The sequence below is a fragment of the Nymphalis io genome, chromosome 5 (genome assembly GCF_905147045.1).
Source record: "Nymphalis io chromosome 5, ilAglIoxx1.1, whole genome shotgun sequence".
Classification (NCBI taxonomy): domain Eukaryota; kingdom Metazoa; phylum Arthropoda; class Insecta; order Lepidoptera; family Nymphalidae; genus Nymphalis; species Nymphalis io.
Window position 1 is genome coordinate 8,046,916 of NC_065892.1, and position 23,618 is coordinate 8,070,533.

At 32.0% G+C, this 23,618-nt stretch overlaps 2 protein-coding genes across 3 annotated transcripts in view; both read left to right on the forward strand.

Annotated features, from left to right (window-relative positions):
• The first annotated feature begins 5,759 nt into the window (after window positions 1–5,759).
• On the forward strand, window positions 5,760–11,627 carry LOC126768607 (carboxypeptidase N subunit 2-like). The gene is made up of 8 exons (XM_050486792.1): window positions 5,760–5,825; window positions 6,508–6,663; window positions 6,942–7,092; window positions 7,757–7,900; window positions 8,247–8,703; window positions 8,881–9,140; window positions 10,282–10,407; window positions 10,609–11,627. The coding sequence occupies exons 1-8, from the start codon at window positions 5,777–5,779 to the stop codon at window positions 10,850–10,852; spliced, it is 1,587 nt and encodes a 528-aa protein (XP_050342749.1). The 5' UTR covers window positions 5,760–5,776; the 3' UTR covers window positions 10,853–11,627.
• A 2,009-nt stretch (window positions 11,628–13,636) lies between these two features.
• The window catches only part of LOC126768776 (uncharacterized), a 31,907-nt gene continuing 21,925 nt past the window's right edge, over window positions 13,637–23,618 (forward strand). The window contains exons 1-15 of one of the 2 annotated variants that reach the window (XM_050487073.1): window positions 13,637–13,883; window positions 14,852–14,956; window positions 15,492–15,679; window positions 16,229–16,537; window positions 17,044–17,251; window positions 17,373–17,543; window positions 18,778–18,900; window positions 18,982–19,287; window positions 19,584–19,757; window positions 19,841–19,975; window positions 20,328–20,636; window positions 20,736–20,915; window positions 21,148–21,282; window positions 21,356–21,667; window positions 21,746–21,916. In XM_050487073.1, the coding sequence (XP_050343030.1) occupies window positions 13,820–13,883; window positions 14,852–14,956; window positions 15,492–15,679; window positions 16,229–16,537; window positions 17,044–17,251; window positions 17,373–17,543; window positions 18,778–18,900; window positions 18,982–19,287; window positions 19,584–19,757; window positions 19,841–19,975; window positions 20,328–20,636; window positions 20,736–20,915; window positions 21,148–21,282; window positions 21,356–21,667; window positions 21,746–21,916 (2,890 nt within the window). In that variant the 5' untranslated portion in view covers window positions 13,637–13,819. The remainder of the gene's footprint in view (window positions 13,884–14,851; window positions 14,957–15,491; window positions 15,680–16,228; window positions 16,538–17,043; window positions 17,252–17,372; window positions 17,544–18,777; window positions 18,901–18,981; window positions 19,288–19,583; window positions 19,758–19,840; window positions 19,976–20,327; window positions 20,637–20,735; window positions 20,916–21,147; window positions 21,283–21,355; window positions 21,668–21,745; window positions 21,917–23,618) is intronic. The other variant, XM_050487072.1, reaches the window with a different exon arrangement.

Below are 23,618 nucleotides of genomic sequence, written 5' to 3' on the forward strand. Positions count from 1 at the left end.
TGAGATATGAATCCAGACATTGGTAATTACAGCTGTCACACAACATCTGTTAAAAATAATTTCTAATAGGTTCGAATTCTAATAATATGATCACAATACTTTCATTGTTACAAGACAAGTATAGATTGACAGCGCTTTGTATTAATTATCATATTTTAGTTAAAAGAACTTTACCATATTCTTCAAAATAATTTGTAAAATAAGTGCGACATAAAAAAAAAATTAAATGGACCAGACGTTTTAAATAAACATAGCATAAGATCGCCTGTCGAGAGAGGAGTGTAAGGGATGCGCAAGTGGAATCTGAGCCTTTGCTAGCTTTAGGCGCGCTTTTAAGAAATGAATATGGACTAAATACTGAACTCAAATACTGAACTATCCGTTCTTGTGGTCAGGTAGCAACAGAAGGTTTTAGAGTCAGTAATAATTAACCAAACTTTTATAAATATGATAAGACAAATTTGTTCTAAAATACTGAGTCAATATTTAAAAAAAAAAAAATAATTAATAAGTTCTTAATATACAACGTATTGTCGTTGTAAACAAAATAAAACACTTAGTAACGTTCAACAATCGATTGCTATGTTAAATTTTAAGCCATAATTAATTAATATTTGAGAAATAAAAAAGACGCCGGCAACATGTAACCAATAATTAACTTTCAGAGGAGCTTTTTGTTTATTTTTTTCTTTGACAAAATTTCAACAGACTATTAAAAAAAATAAAAATATGATTTCAATTTTCGGAATAGAAAGTACGAGTTGTCACTTATATACAGTAATTTTGTTTGGTGAAACTAGACTAATATTGATTTTGACTAAAGATTTTTTACCAGTGCCTGAAATACGCAATTTTTGTCTGGTGGACTTTAATGAATCTTAACTACTTCATATTAAAAATGTGAATGTTTGTTTATTTGTTATGCTTTGAAGTTTTAACTGAGTAGTTAGTAACGCAGAAAAAAATATAATATAGATAATATTTTGAGATAATTTTATAAGAAAAACATGCAATCGTTTTAAAAATGCTAAAAATAATAGAAGCAGAAAAAATATATTTTACATGTTAAACATATATTTTTATCTTGCTTTATGATTTTTGAGGCATCTCATGTCATGGCGTGCAATTTGATACCAGATTGAGAGTTAAGGCCATTGAGATAGATCACATTCTTAATTAGTATACGTCCTTTACAGTATTTTGGAGAGTTTTTTTGACCATCAACTCCGGTTATAACGACGAAAAGCTTATAACTAAGTTATGAGTCAACGTTTTTCTATTTCGATAGTTGTTTATCTTAGGTTAATATTGAAATTATGATTTTTTGTTACGTATTTATTAAATATAAAGGTTAAGTTGAAAAAAAAAACTGAAAAAGTGTTTTCGATATTATTCAAAATGTCGTTCATAATGATAATTAATTAATTTTGGTCACGCATCAATGACTGACTGAATTAAATATTATCTTGTGTGATCTATTTTGAAAACTCTTAAGTAAATCTAGTCTTCTTGAATATATTTTTCAATAAAATTGACTGACTTTCTTATAAGCTTTTGTTTTTATAAAATAAATTTAATTATAATCCACTGCCGCTGGGTCAGCTTCACTTTAAAGTTATATTAGACTTATATAATAATGAAGTATTTTATTACGATATTCGAATACTGATAATAATGCCTTTCAGATATTTATTTTCGAAGTATTTCCGTTGAAGATTTATTAAACGTCGAAGCTTACGAAGAAAATATTGTTTGGTTAAAGAAATGTTATTTATTGTACTTTAGTCTAGTTATAAAAGGCTAATTTTAAACAAAATTAAGTTCAATTTTAGGCTACATAGACTTATATCTATCAAATAAAAAGGGCTTTCTTAAACCTACTTGGGTTAATTATGGGCTTAAGGATTTCTAAGTATTTGATAGAATTTTAATTTTTCTTAAGTTATTATTCTTTAACCGTAATGAAAAATTTAGAGCACCTTAATTATAAGTGTTTTTTTTTCACGCATTGGAAGCCTTCAAAAAGCTACCTGACTCCCTTGGGGGGGAACTGAGTTATGTGGGATTCTTACCCACTAAAACCACTGCGATGGCCTCGGCACGGATCGGAGAGGCTGCTGGAGGTCGTGTTGATATAACTCATATGCTGCCCCTCCCGTGTTGTGCTTCGCTCATGGCTCGGCGAAGCTCTCCACAAGGGGTGAAGGTTATCTCGTCCCCCGAACTTCTCGCTAGTGCGTACAGCAGCGTGAGGCCATCTCGGCTACCTTCCTCTAAAGGGCTATCTGAAATGGGATACGTGAGGCCCACACCTGACGCATCCATGGCCCCGAGACGACGCCGACGTCGTCTCCACCTGTCACAGTGGTGGCATATCGCCGTCGATTCACGTTGAATCTTATTGTTCCGACGACGCGTTTGCGCGCGTACCGTTTTTCGCAGAGACGGTCGCGCCACATCACAAGAGCCCTCCAGTGTTCCTGCCACTTCAACATCTCAAGCGCACTCGGAGGGGGCGCGCTTTCACTGCTCTGACGGAGGATGCGGGTCTGTTAATAGACCCTCGCTTCTATATCCTCCAGAATATCCAAGGGCGGAAAGGACGGTTGCCACCTCGTAGGATATCGTGCGATACCCCCGCACTCTTTCTCGGCCACTTTCGCTGCGAACTTTGGATCTTAGTCCTGCAGCAGCGGACGCCCGATAGCTTGTGAGACTGAACGGGTGCCCCGTAGAGGGCCATCGATCACGCGACACCGACATGGAGACAGCTATTACAAATATAGGTGTATTGGATTAACTCGGCAACTACCAAGGTTCGGACATAGTATCATATTATGACTATATAAACTGCAAACAGACTATATAAGTATATCAACATTACCTCTTGCAAGAAATGTATCATATTTCCTGTTACTTTGTGCTTAGTTAAAACGTTACGTCTAATTTATGTTAAGAACAGGTTATATTTTAAACCAAAAATAAAAAATCAACTAAACCAACACTCAATATATACATATGTTTTATAAACTGTTGGAACTCATTGGACGGATGTAATCAATTCAGTTAACTGGTTAATTATGGATCAGTTTTAAAACAAAGGAAAGCATAAAACAGCGTACAACAAGTTACTTATATTTATAATACAAATAAATTTGAATCATCTATCCGAAATATAAATTCTGATAAATACAAAACTTTTCTATTTTAAACAAACTTTTAAATTATCATTGTAAATAGATAACGTTTAAAATAATATTGATATATTTATTAGTTTCATTGATCCCTAAAACATCGTTGTTAAAAAAAGAAAAGACGCGCGCTTTAAAACCGCCATTTTGTTGGTCGACAGATAGGTGAACGTCGTTTACCGCCGGATCTCCTCCTGCGCCTGGTTGGGAAACTATTTCCTAACCCAGGCGAGCACGTCCCACCAAGTATGGCCCCTCGCTCCATTACAGATGACAATATGGCTCCACCACATATCATGGAGTGAGAGATGGAGATGGCTCTTGATCGACTGAGGGCCAGAACCACAACGCCGGGTCCGGACGGGGTTCCAGGGCGTGTTCTGCGTGATGTCCTGGAACACCTAGACTTCGGGAACTGTTCGACGAGTGTCTTTCCAGTGGGCAGTTAAGCTGTGGAAGGAAGGAAAGTTGGTCCTGTCGCCGAAGGAGGGGCGCCCACTAAGCTCTTTTTTGGCATACAGGCCAATTGTGCTGCTGAATGAAACAGGAAAAATCTTCGAGAAGATTGTCGCTGCCTGTCTTGTTCAGTACCTCGAGGAGGTGGGACAGGGTGCGGTGCATGTCAGTCACCTCCACGTGGTGCACCCTGGGCAACGGGGACAACCAGCAATCCGATGTTTTTCCGGATTGCTTGTCGATCGTGGCTGAGACTGACGCGGCGGAAATGTCGCAGGCCGCTCCTGGTACTTCTCTGTTTCGTGGCAAGTAGGAGGACCTCGGGGTCCTTTTGGGCCGCCGGAGAGAGAGAGGAGGAGTTGGTCTCCGGAGTCCTTTCGGGCTGCCGGAGACAGGAGGAGGAGTAGAAGGAGGAGGGAGAGGCGAGTTCGCCCCGGTGTCGATGCTGGGTGGACAGACTTCGGTCACCACCTTCTCAAACTCGTTCCTCCATCCAGGCGCCAGCCTGTAGTGGGACCGGGTCTTTCAGAGGCTCAGTTCGGATTCAGAGCGGGTCGATCAACTATCGATGCCCTGAACACCCTGAAGACTTGGATCATGAAGGTGGTGGCCCGAGGGGACGTGATCCTAGCGGTATCGCTGGACGTGGCGAAGCCTTCAATAGACTTCCTTTTGGGACAATAATGGAGGCGCTCCAATATCACGGGGTGCCTTCCAATCTCCGAAGGCTGTTGGAGGCATACCATCAGAATCGGGTGGTCCTCTGGGAGGGGGGCGATGGGCGACTGGTCCGGCGTCGAGTAGGCTGCGGCGTTCCATAGAGGTGCTATGTGGACAACACCCTCATCACGGCGACGGGACGTACCTTTCAGGAGGTGGCCCGCCTGGCTGAGGTCGGAGCTTCGCTCACGATGGATCGGATCAAGATGCTGGGCTTGAGGGTCTCTCTAACAAAAACGGTAGCCCTCCACGGTCCACGTCGGGGTCCCCCTCGAGGAGCGTCTATCACCGTCCAGGGGACGGTGATTAAGGTGCAGGCACAGATGAGGTATCTGGGCCTGATTCTGGATGGAAGACGGAGCCTCGGGCAGCATTTTGTTCAACTCAGCCCGAAGCTCATCAACACCTCTGCCGCCTTGGGCCGTAGGTGGGCCAGAAACACCTTGCCGGCGTTTATACGCTGGTGTGGTGCGCTCCATGGCGCTGTACGGTGCACCTATCTGGGTGGACGCTCTCACCGCTCGTAACATGGCTCTTCTTCGGAGACAGGGTTCCGGGTGGAACCCTGTCTCGAGGTCGAGCGGCGACCGTCCAGGATTGGCGGAGTCAGGACCCAGCGAGCTTTGATTCACAGGTGGGAGGAGGACCTGGGGTCCTCGTCCCACTCGTATCTCGGCAGTCCTGGCGACAGTATAGGTGGTCCGTCCCCACTTGAGTCACTGGGTGGAACGGAGTCACGGCACACTCACATTCAGACTGACACAAGTACTTACCGGGCACGGTTGCTTCGGTAGGTCCTGCCACAAGTGCGTTGCGCCTTTTAGTGGGTATTCCGGTGCCTTCAGCGTCGGCGAGCCCCACTTCATGTCGGGGAAAAGAGTAAATGCGTTTTTCCAGCGAAAAAATAAAAGGTTTTGCCAACATTTTATTATTATTGATTTTAAGACATTTTAAGGACTTTGCAATCAACTGAAGTATATATTTAGGCCATTACATGATAAAAAGATATTTTCATATATATCATACTTCAAAAAATGTTTATAATTTATTTATAAAATAAAATTAGCTCTATGCCAGTCACGTCAGTTTTTTGGAATCATTACAATAATATTATAATAATATGAAATAACATATGAGCTATTTCGTAAATTAAATATTATATCCATTATATTATATATATATATATACATATCGTCTGATTATAAAATGTTTATGTAGTACGCTCAGAACAAAATTATATTAATTTTATTCATTAAGAAATGTTTATTCGCATTGAAATTTGATATAAAAGCTTATGAATAGAGCGATATTGCATCATATATGTCCTAGTTGAACAAAAGGACAAAAGCATTTAGGCTCCACGATTTAGTATTATTGTTCTCAGGTGATCAGTGGACCGAATCAACGCTATGAATTTAGTACATCTATTGCTTGCTCTACAAATCGTTGAAGTTAAAGGTAAAAAATATTCCATTTTTTACAAATAGTTTGTATAAAAAAACACTTATTGTGTTATCTTAAGTATAACATGTAATATAATTATTATCCTAAAGTACATTTAATACAAATTAATATATATTTTAATATAATAAAACTGAACTGTTTGTTTCTTTGCTTGAATACAATAATATTATTTGGAACAGCCAGTCGAATTTGAAAAGGCTTACACTAGGACCCACGGGAGCAAAGAGCATATTAAAAAAGGCTTTAACTGCGTGGAGACGCTAGTTTATTTAATACTGTTCCGTGATTCTATGTTTTAGCCAAGTAATGATTTATCTAATCAAAAATATTTTTAATCAAAAAAGAAAACCCTGAGGCGTTCACAAATAAAACATCTTCACTTTATAATATTAGTATACATATAACATTAACAAACCAAATCAAATCAAATCAAATCATCAAAAATAATTATCAGGTGTATCGGCAAGGTCCACCTTATTTTAGTAACATAAATTACATCAACCTTTAGTGCAAACTTTATATTATACTTTTATATTGGATCTTAAATTGCTTATTGGAGAAGTTAAACAATGGATAAGAGATTTGAATATGTGAAATATTTGTTTTTATATATTAAATAAATAATAAGTTATTGATAATTTTTTCATCAAAGTATTACATCAATATTTTTTTTCAGTGTTCAAAGTGACACAAGCAAAATGCAATTTGTCTCCGTGTGAAGTTCTCGAGGTATTGACCACAGGCCGTAGACCCGATCAGCCAAACAGTGGCTGTACCAGCGAGCTCCATTGGCGTAAACTTGACCGACGATTACAAGCTATAGAACAACCGGGTAAGCTTTATTAAATATAAGCAGTTAATAGGCGACATCAATTCATATTATAGTACCTTCGCCCTTTTTTAAATTGATTAGCTCTATGAAAACGCAAAAGCTTTGTTTATTACATCTATCTATCTTTAATTTTGCCTTGTGTGCGTTTCATATATATTTTTTAATTAATATAAATTCCAAAAGCTTTAATTCGCGTATCTAAAATTAGCCTGATTAACATGTATATTTGCATATAATCAATTTATTGACATATTTAGTATTTCAATTTTGAATCACAGTATGGTCTATAAGCTTTGGGCAGTCACGTTGGCGTCAATGTTCCAAGGGCTTGTGTAGATGTGATGCTACTCACCGCTCGCTCAAGTGTTGGCGGACTGGGCTTACTACCTTATCCCCAGATTTGATTGTACCAGCTGATTTGTATACTATGTAAGTATAACAAAACTAATTTTAACGAAAAAAAAAACTATGTTTGGATATATAGGAGCATAAATTATTTGGAGCACGATTGTAACGTTGAAAAGTACAAATGTATTTTTTAATTTTTTTTTTACTTATAGAGTATCGATTATAAACACTTCTAAATCCAGAAGCGCATCGAGCTAGGTGTTGAAGCGCACTTTTGCTAATAAAACAATACTGCAAAAGTTAAATCGATCGTAACTGCGTAAGTTACAATATATAAAATGCCAATAGGTTTTATCGATGTTACAGCGTATCACTGCGCCTGCAGCCCCACTGATTGGGACATCATAATTATCATTAACTAATATTTAATAATAAACATCAATTAACTTATATTTAAATAGCTGAAAATGTAACTTTTGTCAAATATATATTTACTTACTCGTATAAATAATGAATTTATATATTTTTTAAATTACTTTATCAGTAAAATGATTGACATTAGTTAAAACATTATCCAAGAAGCGTTGTTATCGCTGCGGAATGTCTAAAGTAGGCATACTGAATATAATACTGCAAATGTTGAATTATAATATTGAATAAATAATAGATAAACATATTCATATGAATGCGTAAAAGGCTGTTCGTTTTGTTGTGGTAAAGGAATACAGTGACAATATAATTCCAGAGACCTCGGCACAAACAGACTGCGCACTTTACATAAAACTACATTTAAAGGGATGCGGTCGTTAACGGAACTGGACATGTTTGACAATCACGTCGAATTCTTACCTTCTGGGATTTTCGATTCCCTTGTTAATTTACGGATTTTGTAAGTATATAAGTACTTCATTAGGGCTTATATGTGAACGACGTGGATGGTTATCTACTGAGACAACTCAATCTCAATTCCATAGGGAAGTAAATCGTGTTACTAGAATTAAGCACACCTACTACTTAGATATTAAACATCGTTAGAAATATAGTTAACAGATGTGTTAAATAAGAAGTTACTAGAAAAAATGAATTTCTTTTTGCTACAAAACTGTGTAAATTAATATACATTAAATAGTAAAAATAGGTATTGTAAATTTATTGATTTATTTAATATAATTTATCAAAAAAATAATTTTAGGCAATTTTGATTTAAAGAATAAAATAATATTTTTTTATTTCAGGCGCTTGCAAAGGAACTATTTAGAAGAAATCGACAGCGAAGCGTTCAGATATACGAAAAAACTATTTCATGTTGATTTGTCTAACAACTTTTTATATACACTGCCCGAAAGGCTATTTGTTAACAATTCCTATCTAGAAACAATCGATATTTCGAACAACCAAATCATATACATACCTTCCGACACATTTGTTGGACTTGAATCGCTTACAATATTAGATTTGTCAAGAAATAAAATTCAACAAATAGAAAATGGAACATTTAATTTGAACAATCTTCAAATTTTGAAATTGTCAGATAACAAAATAAATAATATAACGGAAAATGCATTTGAAAATCTCTCTTCCTTAGAAACATTGCTGCTAGATAAAAATAATTTACAAAATATTCCTACGAATTTATTTCGCCGTTTATTTTGTTTGACCTTCTTGGATTTGTCCAATAATCATTTGATTACTGTAAGTACTCATTTTTTACGACGACTCTAATGAAATTTTTAAAGTATTTTATGATAAAATAACTGTAATAGAATTCGTAAGCTATTTTGATGTTTTGTTTTTCGTTTTAATTTTATTTGTGAATATTTTTTGTCAAATAATATTACAACAGAAACTAAGTACTACATATATTTTCAGCTAACTGGCCTAGAATTCCTAAAGCTCAGACAGCTTCGGACCTTGGATTTAAAAGAAAATTCCATATCAGAAATCCCCGACGATATTTTCATGAATTGCTCTAATTTAGAGAAACTGGATTTAGCCAAAAACAAATTACGTTTTTTAAATATATCAGCTTTCCATGGCTTAGAAAATCTAACATCACTTATACTGTCTGACAATCAAATTTACGAAGTTCATTCTAAAACATTTTCGACGCTCAAGAATTTAACGACCCTGTAAGTAATTAAAAATCATTTTATATATAACCAAATGTATATGTGTCTCGTAATACATACATAATTCAAAATTCGTTTAAGCCAAAGTTTGTAATTAAGATGAAAATAAAGTAAATAATCTATAACTATTATTAAAAATAAATTTGTTTGTTATGCTTTCTCGTGTTAACTACTTATTTGGTTATCATGAAAACATGCATACAACATGAATGTATGTCAGGGGTTCATAAAAGTACATATGGCATGTAACATACCGTGTATGAGGGTTAGGTATCCAACCCGTCACACACGGGCTAAGCCACGAGCAGAAACTAGTATCCCATAAACCTTCTCTGGCCCAGTATGGGTTGGTGGCATCATACCATAGACAATCATGAAACATCCGGTTTCATAAATATAATTTACTATTAGTGTTTTTAGGACGATATTGTTTTCGTATTTAATTTTCTCAAATATTTAATATTCCACGTATATATCCATTATATATTTCATGTATATAGTCCATGTATTCAAAACAAAGATCTTAATTTTATTGCTGTATTTTGAAATGTTCATGTTCGTTTATAAATGAAATTGATTACATAATAGGCCGCCTATCCTTAGCTAAGAAGTTCTCAATTGTACTGAAACGACGTTGGGTTGGCTGCGTCGTTCATAAATCACAAAGAAAGACTAAGAACTCTAATCATTTTTACAAGTTACAACGATTACCGTACTTTAATTACTCTTTTAGAACTAATAAATTATAGTTACAGAAAATGCTAAGCATTTTAAAGGCTTTTAAATTGATTTTTTAGTTATAATTATTTATATTACAAATATCTGTATATTTGTGTATGTGGTATACAATGTTATGGTGGTAAAAAATGGGCCAAAACAATTAAAATGAAATGACATTATGTGGAATTTAAAATAGTAGCCGAAATACCAATATCAAATATAAACGAAACTTACATTGTTTTTTTACGCTTAATAGACAAACGTTTGACCGTTGACTCGCCTGTGATCTGCTATGATTAGGACATATCTACCCCAGGGAAAACAATCACGTGAAAACAATTTCGTGATCCCAGCAAGCACGAGGTCAGGCCTTAACCAGCCATTATAGGTTGTAGTTATTAATATTGGTGAAAATTTTCAGGTATTTGGATAACAACATGTTTCCATCTCTGCCGTCACGTACACTAGACTATATGCCCAAACTTGCAAACGTCAAACTCTCCAATAACCCGTGGCATTGTGATTGTCATGCTCTTTATGTATCTGCGTAAGTTTTATTTTAGTATTGTTTATATACAATCTTATTTATAACCATTAATAACATTATTTTGAATCACTCTTTAAATTCTGTAATATGTAAGATGATGCATTTTATTGCACTCATCATCTTTAACGTTAACTTTATATTAAAAATTATTTTTTTTGCTGATATTATATAAATAATAATATATTTGAATAAAATTTTCAGATGGGTACGCTTGAACGAAATGAAGATATGGGATTATTCGCCTACTTGCGTATCCCCTTGGTATTTAGAAGGTCATTTTCTTAAGAAACTAAAATTTCCTGAGCTATGTTCAGGGCAATGGGCCAGCATGGTAAATCTTTCGCCACGGCTGCCAATGCAGCAGCTTCTTTCTCTCAATGTAAGCGTCAACAGAAAACCTCAAGGCAGCATAGAGCATCATGGAGATATAGACGGTTGGAACTAAGACAATCAAATAGATTCTGAAATTAATATAATCTGTAATTACATCGTATTTTCTAGATATCATTTGTAACCTTATTATTATATTTATATTAATAATTACTTACACTTACTTAAATATAGTCAAAATTCGGTTCGGAAATAAAATATCTTTACCTCAGAAGAACCGGCAAAAGAAACTCATCGCATTTTTTGGCTATTTTTATAATTAAAACAACTTTGTTACAGCTAATTACCAAAGTATGCTATCCATGAACTCACTAATAACAATTTGTACACAAATTTTACTTTTCATTTTCTTTTTGGTTTGTTTTTTGTTATGTTTTTTGAACAACCGTAGACATAGCCCAACAAAAAATTACTGACTATGCTGTCGTAAAAATTAAATATTCTAGTTCTACTCTTTAAAAGAAATGATTATTAGTAACGTGTTAGATGCATGATATATTTTTGTATAGGTTCATTCACTAGTTATCTAGGAAGAAAAGTATATCTTATGATTCGGAGTTTAATAACCGAATGTCTTATCGAATTATCAAATTAAAAAAAAAAACTTAATTCTATCGTACTTTAACAACCATTTTTAGGTTACTTCAAATGTAAAGCTACCACCAGATCGGAATGTGGATTCTAATTTCTACCGAGAAGATTAAAAACTGAGTAAATCTACCTGAAATTTAAATCAATTAATATTCAAATCAACACACATATTAACAAACATACATATTAACAAAGGATTTATAATTATTCTATTGCAAGCAAAATATAAGTCCAGTCTTTAAATGTTATGTTAAAAAATATTAAATTAAAATCATTATTAAGATAAATAAATATTAAGTTACGCTCAATTTCGATTTTTCTATTGTTACTATCAAAATATTATGAGAGGTATTTTTATGACAGATATTCAATTTTTATATATTAGCATCCTTGATGATGATTCTGTTATCGTTTTTCAAAGAAAAAAAAAATTAAAATAATCAGACAATAAACTCAGTAGTTCTTTCAACGCATATTTATCATTGTAATAGTTTATAGATTTTATGATAGTTTTGTTGTAAAATAATTCATAAGGTTTTAATATGACATTAAAATTCATGAAATGATAAATGTAAATTCAATTAAAAAAAATATATGTAAATGTGATTTCATTAAAAATAAGAATATAAACGAAATTATTTCATCGAAACAACTGTCGCTTCCAAAATATTTTTTCATTATAATTATATTTTTAGAATATTATTACTGAATTTAAAAATGTTTTACTAACGTAATGTGTCTACTCTCTAATGCAAGATACGATAATTAAAAAAAGGTATGTTTCTTATTTATTATTAATTTTAATTTAGAAATATCAAGTACATATTACTTTTTTTTGTTATGTTTCCCGTATGTGTATTTTTTCTGTGTAATATCGGCAATCGATATGTAATTTTCTTATGCCGTCACGGCCCCTTTCAGACCCCGTTCTCTACTCCATTGTTTGTGCGTAGCTCGAGTACTAAATATAGTATTGATACATATTATAATAGTAGGAAAAATATATTTATTTCATCAATACAACTCTGTTTTAATTTATTTGACTCCTTATTTATTTATTGGTTTTTTATTCTTAACATAAGTCAATTTAAATACCTATCGACTATAATCGTATATAATCAAGATAAAGCTAACGTCATGATTAATCGAAAACTTATATTAAAATGCAATCAAAAATGATTATCTGATAAGAATAATATGATTATCACAGGATATGTTCGTTCCTAGGTCATTATCAGAAATTCCATAGCATTTTCTACAAATCCACTAGTTGTATACATTTTTATATATCAATACACAATAATTTGTTATCTTAAAAACAGAACTATGATTAGTTGTTTGAGTCAGTCAAATACTTGTTTACTTATTACTAATTATAACTTATCAAATATTTTTTTATAATATTTTTTTTAGATTATCCTCATTCATTCATTCATCACAATTGAATTTGACTATCTGTTTAAATTTCCCGTAAGGACGTAGAAGGTAGGTTTGTTTTTTTAAAAGTTATAAAAACAAAACGATGTATTTGTATTCCTTATCAATTATAGAACAAAAATAAATATATATAACATTTTAATCCATGCTATGATTAGTTAATCTATACAATACAAACAAATAAGTAATGTCCATAATATAAAGCTAACACTATATAAGAAAAGATTTTATATATTTCTTGCACAATTACAATAAAGTACAAGAAATAACTTTATTAATTAAGATACTGATAAATTATTTATAAGAAAGTATATATACGTTTCAGAGCTGATACTATAAAACGCAAATATATTAAGTTTATGACAAAAAAAATATATTTTTACACCAGCGATTAACATAACCATGGAATTTGAGGGGTAATTTGACATTCAAACCCAGAGGCATAATATTATGATCAATTGATTTAGTTATTTTTATTTCCCTTTTTATTTCACGAAAAACCGTGCCGGATGAAGGTCCTTCTGCACTATCTAGAAGTTATTTTTTATTTTCAAAAACATTTTTAATAAATAATGATCATAAACAGTCTTGCAAGTTTAGTGTTTATTAATTATCTGAATAAGCCATATTTTATGTGAAACATTTTTATCAAGTAGTCTATGTACCTATTTTTACTTACACTTGAAATAATCCATGAAAGATAATGTATTTATTATATTTCCATACAAAGATATGTATCGGTAGATTGGCAGGCCAATAATTGTCATCAGCTTTATCTGCACCTACGTGGACGCGATGATAATCACAAAGATATTAGTTTTGTGTAAACTTTTTTAATAACTGACGTATTATTTGTTATTTTCTTAACATTTAATCATTTTGGTTTTTACTTAATCATTGGTTTTAATAAAAAAATTGTATATTAATTTATGAAAGAAAGTTGTGCAAGTTTTAATATTGTGATGTGATTTCGAACAATATACATTAATTGAAAATGGGAGATCGCTGGGTATTATTTTTCTACGTCATTATCACGTCGTATATACAAGTGAATCATGGTAAGTATTTATTCATTTTAACCGTTTAAACATTATCACTTTTTCACAACTGCAGTGTCATTTTGTAAAAACTCACTCCGTATCACCCGTAAAATGTTTAAGACCGGCCATACGGTGATACGTTATTTTTATACATTTTAATTTATTGTTATTGTCAATGTCGCAATCACTATCTCAATTTTTTTTTTGAGTTTAGTTTTCTTACAGGAAATCTTTATATAAACATTTACGTCAAGGCGAAGATTTGAATTAAGCGAATTGGAAGAATGTTTTGAAATAAATTCTCTCTCTTATAACTTTTCTGTTGTTGTGGTTTCATTGTTAAAAATCTGAATGTAGCTCGCTTCTCTTTTTTATTTCTTTTTAAGCTTTATTATAGAATATTATATTCTCAATGACTAACAAATTCAGAATTTTTATCGGAATTATTTCAAATTTCAGTTTTTTTATATATTTGCGTTTGAAATAAAGTTTAATATATGTACTGCCGATATGTGATTTTATAGAATCCTTTGTTATTAATCACAATAACGCTGAATTAAAATGACTGCAATATTATTTTTAAGTAATATGATATGGGGTAATTCCGTGTAAATCTACACCGACCATAACTTTCTTTTAATCTTGTCATCAAAACAGAAAATAAAATACGAATCTATATGACAAACACCTCGTAAATATTAAACAAATCGTTATTGCACATCATTAATCAATATTTTTTCAATTGGGAGTAAGGAGTCGTTAAAGTCATCCTAAACGTATTTGTCACATACTAAATTTACGAAACGCTATTTATAGGGATGCTTTTAAACTACCTCGTAGACAATTACTGTTCATGATCAAAACGAATCATATTTTATTTGTTTATTTTTTATTCGGTAAACAAACAGTATAAATTTACAAAATATAAATATAATTAATAAATAAAACCATGTGTTCATATATAATAATAAGTCAACGTTTTTCAGGTTGCTCGATAGATGGAATACCAAATTGGTTGTTACCTCAAAATATACGAATACTAGACAGTGACAGTGGTATTATTTACAGAAAATCAACTACAGGCATCGAAGGTTAGTTTTTCACTACAGAAAAGCATGTTAAAATGATATCTTAAGAACATATATTTACATAATAATTGGTGCATTAGTAATCATGTAGCCTGAATGACAATACATTTGTTAAGTCTAGACTATATTTCACAGCTAAAATGCGCAAGGTGGCGCTATAATCATGTTATAATAAATATTTCATAGTTACAATAAGTGTAGTACCAAAAAAGTAAAGAACAAAATCTTTTATCGCGACACATTAATTTAACTGTAAGCAACTAGCCATTGTAAAACAACAGTGTAAAGCAAAAACATATCATTGTATTTAATGCAGATGAAACCGCGTGGCGAAAATATCAATATAATAAAGTAACGGTCTATTTGCAATTTGGATAAAACACTATCGATCTATTCTTTCGGTATATTTAAGTGAAAAAAATAAATGCTGAATCGAATGTACCTATTGCAAAATCAGACCCTTTACTATTAGTTTCGATAAGAAAGTTAAAAAAACGTATATAATAATAATCATATTTAAATGAAAATTACATTACAGCCATAAACAGTGTTACACATAGAACAGAAGGTCTTAATGGTGGACCATACGTAAATGTGTCACTAGTTGATTCTGAGCTTACTATCTCGACCCGTGATAATTACAAAACATATGAAGATATTGAAACCGCACAATCTATTGGTTTTACAGCAAATTTTAGATGCGCTGATGGCAGTTCAAGAAATTTAGTAAGATTATTTATTTTTGTTTACAGTTTAGTGCACACATTGAAAAATATATGACATAAGATTAACAGAAATATTTGGTCAAGCTGAGATGGCCCTGTGGTAAGAACGCGTGAATCTTAACCGATGATCGTTAGTTCAAGCCCGGGCAAGCACCACTGAATTTTCATGTGCTTAATTTGTGATTATAATTCATCTCGTGCTTTACGGTGAAGGAAAACATCGTGAGGAAACCTGCATGTGTCTAATTTCACTGAAGTTCTGCCACATGTGAATTCTACCAACCCGCATTGGAGCAGCGTGGTGGAATAAGCTCCAAACCTTCTCCTCAAAAAGAGGAGAGGAGGCCTTTAGCCCAGCAGTGGGACATTCACAGGCTGTTACGGTTGCGGTACGGATTTGGTGCGCAAAAATTCGATACTAGTTGTCTTAAAATGTTAACGTTTATTTTTGAGCATATAAAACCTGATTATAGGTTTTTTTTGCTATTATGTTAATTAAGGCAGTTTTAGTCAATTATTATATTGTTTTAAACAATCTTAAGTTTTTCAGGTTTTTAGTATAGATATAACTGACACCAATAATAACGACCCTGTGTTTAAGCCATCAAATAGTTATGAACTCACGCTAGCACCTCCAGTCCCGCCAAATTTTTTACTTACTAACTGCATAAGTGACATAATTGTCAGAGATATCGACCTAACAACGGAAAGGATTGACTTTACATTAGAAGGGAGCCAACTATTTGAAATCGCATACGATAATTCATCTACGATACCAAAAGAATTCAAGGCGACTTTGAGAACTACAACATTTATCAGATCGATCCCGGAGGCGATAATTCTCACAATCACAGCCACGGTAACTTAATATTTTTAAAGATTAGCTGATTTTAAGAGACACAAAAGATGAAGGGTAAATTGTCAGCAGTATGTCTTATTGAAATAATGTGTGGAATCGGCGGCATATTGTCCTAATTCATTAGAAATATATTCACATTCATATATCATTTTAAGTTTTATAAATATAACTTGTAAGCTACGATAAACTTCTATGGGATTCTATAGGATTGTCGTAAATAAGAGAGAAGTAAAGAATATTTAATTTCAACATGTATGTATGTATGTATAAATCTGTTTTTATTTAACATTTAATTATATTTAATAAAAACAATATAAGAAAGGTAATATAAATAATTAAGTATAACATCCTTTTTATAAAAGGCATACTTCCTGCGAAATTATTGTATTACAGTATTTCCGAGAAAGAAGAATATAAGCAGGGTATAAAGAAATAGATACGTATGATAAAACAGACGTTTAATTACAATTTCGATGATTAAGTATTTAATTAATTGTTTTGTTTAGGATGTAGATAGAACTGGTGATCCTCGAAGAACAGCAACCGCTACGGTTAAAGTTTTAGCAGACAGCCAGTTCGAGTTGCCCGACGAGCCAATTTTCTCGCAACCCTTCTACATGGCAAACTATACTAAGGAACATGAGTTCATTCTACAAGATTCCATTTATCTCCGCCAGGGTTACGACAGTGAAGTTAAATTTAGTTTGGACGGACGTAAGTAATTGCTGCTGAATTACATAATTTCAGAAGATATATATTTAAATATGTTAATGGGACTAGTTAATTTTGAATTGAAATACGAATCAAATATAACTTTTAAGTTATTTATTTTTAGAATTTTCGGAAAATTTCAAATTAGTTGCTAGTGGAAATCAAATAACCTTCACCGTTACAACTCTATTGCCAGAAGAATCATTTCAACAAAGAGAAATCTACCTCACAGTTATAGCACAGAGAGAATACACAAGCGGTGCAAATGCCATGATCGTGTTACTCCTGCCTGAAGGTAAGAGAGCAAATTACACTTCGATCAATAATACTATTGTTTATCGAAGAAATTACGTCACCTTTTATGTGTATTTATTTCCATACATTTCCACTTTTTTATATATATTTATACATTCAAACTTATTACAAATGAAATAACACTTTATGTATTTTCTTTATGTTTTTATTTTATATTGAAAATTTATCATATAATATTATATAATTATATGAATCATAAATTGCAGTAGCGTTAATCCCACTTTTTAACAAAATTTATATGTGTATAACTTTGTTATATTGTGTGATAAAAATATGATAAATAATAATCAAACAAATAATATGTTTACTTTTTATAGCTAGCTTTTTATAGCATAAAATATTACAAGACTATTAAATTTGTTTAAATGACTTCTAAAAAGAGACTGTCACTGGGAATTCCCCTTTGTAGATCGTCATCTTTCTGCTACGCATTACATACCTATACGATTACGAAGTACTCATGATTTAATAAGTACTTACACAACATAATTTATGCTATGCGATTTACGATTTTATTTAGGCTCTAAGCCTTATAAAAAAAGCTTTCGCATTTCTTATGTCTTGTCTATCAGTAAAAACGATTCCCTATACGAGGAATTTGATTTTTGAAAATATAAATTAATATTTTTCCTAAAGTAAGAAAATATTTTAACACAAATAAACTCGCTTAGTTTACAAAATTGCAAAATAATAAGAATATAATAATATATTGCGTTAGTGTTAGTGCTCATTTTTTTAAGTCTAAGCATTTTTATTTCGATGTTTGCATTGCAATTATATTGTTACAAGTCAATATAAATATTGGGTTTTATTAGGTAAGTGTATATACATAAGAATTTTATATTAATGTTAGTTTACAAGAACGAAAACCATACTTTTAAATATGTATTTACATTGTTATTTTATTTAAGTGGTAAGTATAAATAAATACAGTTCGCTAGAAAGACAGAATCGAAAGTAATTTTCGCTAGTGCCACGTGTATATCCACTGCTGCCAGTGCAGTCATTTTCAGCAACATTTTACTTGAAAAACACGAAGACCTTTGACTTACAGTTGCATGTTTTTATACTTTCTTATTCTATAAACAAAAAAACTATTGGCTTTATACACATGATTTTAGAAATTGTAATTGAATCTATTAGAACTTTTTTATCATTTGCAATAACGGTATATATTTTTTTGAATATGGCTTTTTTCGCATGTTTCTTTGCAGCTAGGGCATTAAGTTTTGAGAAGCCTTTGTATAGTGGAACATTGGAAGGGTATATTGTAGCCCATGAAAGTATTATTTTAAGCATTGGAAACTATTCTGATGTCACTTTTAACCTTAAAGGACGTAAGTACAACCTAACAAGCGCTGTAAATCTTTTAAATATACTTTAAAAAAATATTATTATAATAATAACGATATCAACAGAGTATGAGGAATACTTTGCTGTAAAAAGTACTCAAAACACAGTATTATTAGAGTTACAAAAGGAAGTATCAGAAAATATCATAAAGAAGAACAATTTTATTGCATTGAACTTGGTTGCATCTGGTATAAATGCTATAACAACTTCGACTGCAATTTTCCTGGAAATAATAAAACCTGATTATGAAACACCTGTTTTTAGTCAAAAAATATATAACGGATTATATTCAAATGACTCAAAAGTAAATTTTCAAGACATCAGCTTATTCCAAGGCTTCGATGAAACAGTTATGTTCGAATTAGTGGGGGGTGAGTCCTAAATATACATTTGTATATTGTAATAAAGAGTTTGAAATGATTTACATTTTTAATATATATTGAAATTTATATGCTCAAAAAATTGTATGCTCAAAAAATTAAAGAATTTTGTATCGTTAAATTATCTATAGATATCTTAATATTATCGATTTGTCAACAAGATGCCAACTTGGGCAACGTCTAAGTTTAATTTCACCATAGAATCAGGAAATTTATAATTTAAAATATTTTTTATTCTATTTTTGAACATTTATAAAAATAATAACGTTACATTATTCAAATTTCAGATCATGCGAAATATTTCTCAATGGAAACCACTAATAATAATATTGTGCTAGCTTTAAATTCAACCATTCCTGAAGATCTCATATTTAATGAGAAAGTATTATTATTCAATATTGTGGCTGAAAAGCCAAGGACAGTCGGTGCGAATACCGCTGTAGCCCTTAAGTTTCCAGAAGGTAGGTTGAGTATACCCCATTTGCAATTTTAAATAATAGTTCTCAAGCAACGTTTCAATCTATAAAAATAAACTATATTACAGAACTAACAGAACCTACTATTTTAAAGTTTACGAAAAACACTTACAATGGCGTTTTAAAAAATGGCAAACTAACAGTCGAAGACATCATTCTAAAATCAGGATTTACATCACAAACAAATTTTACATTAAATGGAGGTTAGTAATTTATTCAATATTCGTTAATAAATTTTTTTATAGAATATGAAGGCGGACGAGCATATATGCCACCTGATTAACCATCGCTTAAATACCCAATGCGCCACCAACCTTGCGACCTAAGATTTTATGTCCCTTGTACCTATACACTAGCACACTCACCCTTCAAACCGAAACAATAAAACCAAGTACTGCTGTTTTGCGTTAGAATATCTAATGAGTGGGTGGTACCTACCCAGGCGAGCTTGTACAAAGCCCTACCACCAGTAAAAACCATAATAACTAGCTATAGCATCATGTTCAAAAAATACAATTTTATATTATCATTTTATTAAATTGAAAACATTTTCAGATTTCAATCAGGACTTTACAATATCAAATACAAATAACGTAGTAACAATTGCAATATCGAATTCAGAATCAGTAGAAGAAATTGAAAAGAATAAGTTTGTCGTGTTAGAAATTGAAGCGACCGGAGAAAGAGCAGTTGCCGTAACTACGAGTGTTATTATTGATATACCAAAAATTGTAATTGAGTATCCAGTATTTGAAAAATCATTTTATAGAGGATCTTATACAAAAGATGGTGGATTAGAATTCACAGAGGAAATATCTCTCAGGCAAGGTTATGACAGCAGCGTTCAATTTAGCTTAGAAGGAGGTAAAAATCTGTCGATATAATTGATGAAAAAATACTATCCATTGATTTGTATCATAATTATGTAGAAAATTCTACTAAATATATTTTGTTCCTTGACAGAGTCTTCACAATGGTTCTCTCTAATACAAAATGAGATGTTAGTTAAATTGATTTCAAATGAAACAAATCCGTTGCCTGATGATTTAATAGACAAAAATAGTCACTTGCTGTTTACCATAGTAGCTGATAAGCTTGGAACTATAGGTGGAAGAGCGGCAATACATGTTGAGTTTCCAAAAGGTAAAATATTTTAGCATTTGTGTGATATTTGGGAAATTTATAAATCGTTTTAAATTAAAAGGAGCTGTAATTTAAAATTGCAAATTTATTTTAATTCATAGTACTTAGACTTTTTGCAATTCGAAAACCCCAACACAGTTGGTTATATTGTACGAGTCTATGCATGTGATTTTTTTACGGCACAAACGAGTGACGCGATTTATAAACGCATAATTTATTTTTTTTATTTTAGAAACAGAAGATCCTATTGTATTACAATTCGAAAAACGCGAATATATCGGACGCATAGAAAATGAGTCTTTACAATTAGACAAAATACGGCTTTTAAATGTTCGCGTATCCTCAGTCGCACTGAACCTAACAGGTGGTAAGTATTGTTCCAACCCAAATATTCAAACCCAAAATATTCATTATTTGATTAATTCAAATTTCTTTTACAGAATTTGCTTCATATTTTAGAATTAAAGAACAATCCGATTCCGTAACAATTGAACTGCTCGATATACCTAAAGAATTATTAGAAAATAATAATTTCTTTGTACTCAATATGGAAGCATCTCACCCAAATGCTTTTAAAGGACATACAACAATTATTTTGGACATTGTTAGGAGTCGTGAATCTCAATTATCACCAATATTCGAACAAGCTTATTATGTTGGAGAATATTCAAATCACGAAGGTTTGATCTTATCCAACAAGATTAAGCTTAGTCAAGGTTTCGATAAAACCGTTTCCTTTGAACTCAAAGGCGGTAAGTCTTTAATATCACTAATCAACTTATTAAAAAAGGATTAATAAATAGTATATTACAGTAGTTTATTTTTTTCAGATAGTTCTCAATGGTTTGATTTACTTCAAAAGGAAGAAAACAGTTTTACATTATCAGTTAAAAATGACAATTTAAATGAAGTAACAAATCAATTCCCTCTAATCTTTACCATTGTCGCACACAAAACTGGTAGTAAATCTGCACGTGCTACTATTATTATTACTTTTAAAGGTGATGTATACTCACTTTTGCTTATCACATATTATAAATAAGAACGAAGACCACAACTTGCTCATAATTATAAAAATAAAATAGATTAACTGATTGTTTTCAAGCAGTCACAAGATGTCCCTGTACTTTTAATATACTGGTCAAGAAGTAAGTGGCAAAATTAAGTTAGGGGTGATTAATCTCGAATAAGAGTAAACTAGAAATGTCAATTTTGCTTAACATATAGATGGAAACAAATGCATATTCTATTATGTATTTAATTGTAGATTTAAGTATTTTTAAATTACGTAAATGATTACAAGATTATCGACAACATAACGACATGAAATACAAGTGGCAAATAAAATGACAGAACTAGATAACCGCCAAACTTTCTTATTTACATTTGTAAATAATGAATCATGATTTTATAAATTCAATAAAAATATTTAACTACTTAGTCATACGTAATTTTGAGATAGCTTATTATATAATATAATATTATTCGAAATAGAGAATACATAGATGAAGCCTTCCTATCAGACGTAGTTTATATATTTTAATATCATTACATATCATTCATATTCTACTAGTTAAAATGTATTCAAATTAAACAAAAGTCGCGAAGTCTTCATTTCATATCCATAGGATATCCTAACTTTTATTTAAAATATATATTTAGGCATTTCTATTCATTCAAACATTACACTTTTTCAAATAAGGTCGTCTTGTTTTAAAAATATATTAATTTAATCTATGTCAATCAATCATAGCAACAAAACACATTAACCTTGAAAGGTTGCTTTCAGACGCTACTACTGTGCTGTATTCGTCAACACGACTAATATATGAATTTAATGATTGCGTGGTTTTTTTTCGTGTTCGCTGTATATTCAATAAGCAATACGTTGTTTTTCCTACATTCACTTGAATGGGTGCCCTTTTCTCTTTATTGTGGCTTATTTCGATAAATGAGCCTCATGTCTCAATTCACGTTTTTCTGTCAGCCCTACCAGTAGCGTATTTTTTACTAAAGACACTTCCCGCTTGCTGCTTACTTGTTTGTTATAAGAATGAGAGAATGAGATAATGAGAGCTCCGTCACCCACGCAGAGCCACGAACCCAACACATCACGGGTAGGGTTGCGGATGCGTTATATCAATTTGATTTTGTAATATCCGGATGCATTGTTTGTAATGAGTTGTGTTAGGCACAAAGTAAAGTCTCCATATCCCTGTCCTCCTCTGATTCTAAGGTTAACCCAAAATATCTACTGTATTTTACATAGTTAATGCACTAACAACGATGAAAAAATATATATTATGCCCCTAGTGCCTGTAATTACTGGCTCACATTTTTTTCTGACTACTAAAACTACTATATACTTTATACAAAAAGTACTTGTGATGTTTATAAGATGAAGCAACGATAAATTTAGCAATACATGAGACTTTATCCTGTGTACTATTAGCAGCGAATGAAATAATAGCACTTGACTTAAAAGCATCAGCGTTGAACTCTAGATCATCGCTATAATAGTACTCGACATGAAAGAGAATAAAACGATGGTTTTCGTGAAATTATATTACGTCAGTCATTATACCGAAGAGGGTCTACTAGAGTTCAATCAAATAAAAACTTTTCATGTCATGTACATAACAACATGCCTGATTTTCAATCATTTCATTTGAGGAGAGTTGTATTAATTAATGACTTATTCTT

What these genes read in the sequence shown, in the direction of transcription:
- LOC126768607 (XM_050486792.1), top strand. Translation starts at nt 5,777, where the DNA reads ATGAATTTAGTACATCTATTGCTTGCTCTACAAATCGTTGAAGTTAAA. An exon ending in ACAAATCGTTGAAGTTAAAG is followed by an intron (nt 5,826 to 6,507) that starts GTAAAAAATATT and finishes ATTTTTTTTCAG; the next exon opens with TGTTCAAAGTGACACAAGCA. An exon ending in CATGCTCTTTATGTATCTGC is followed by an intron (nt 10,408 to 10,608) that starts GTAAGTTTTATT and finishes TAAAATTTTCAG; the next exon opens with ATGGGTACGCTTGAACGAAA.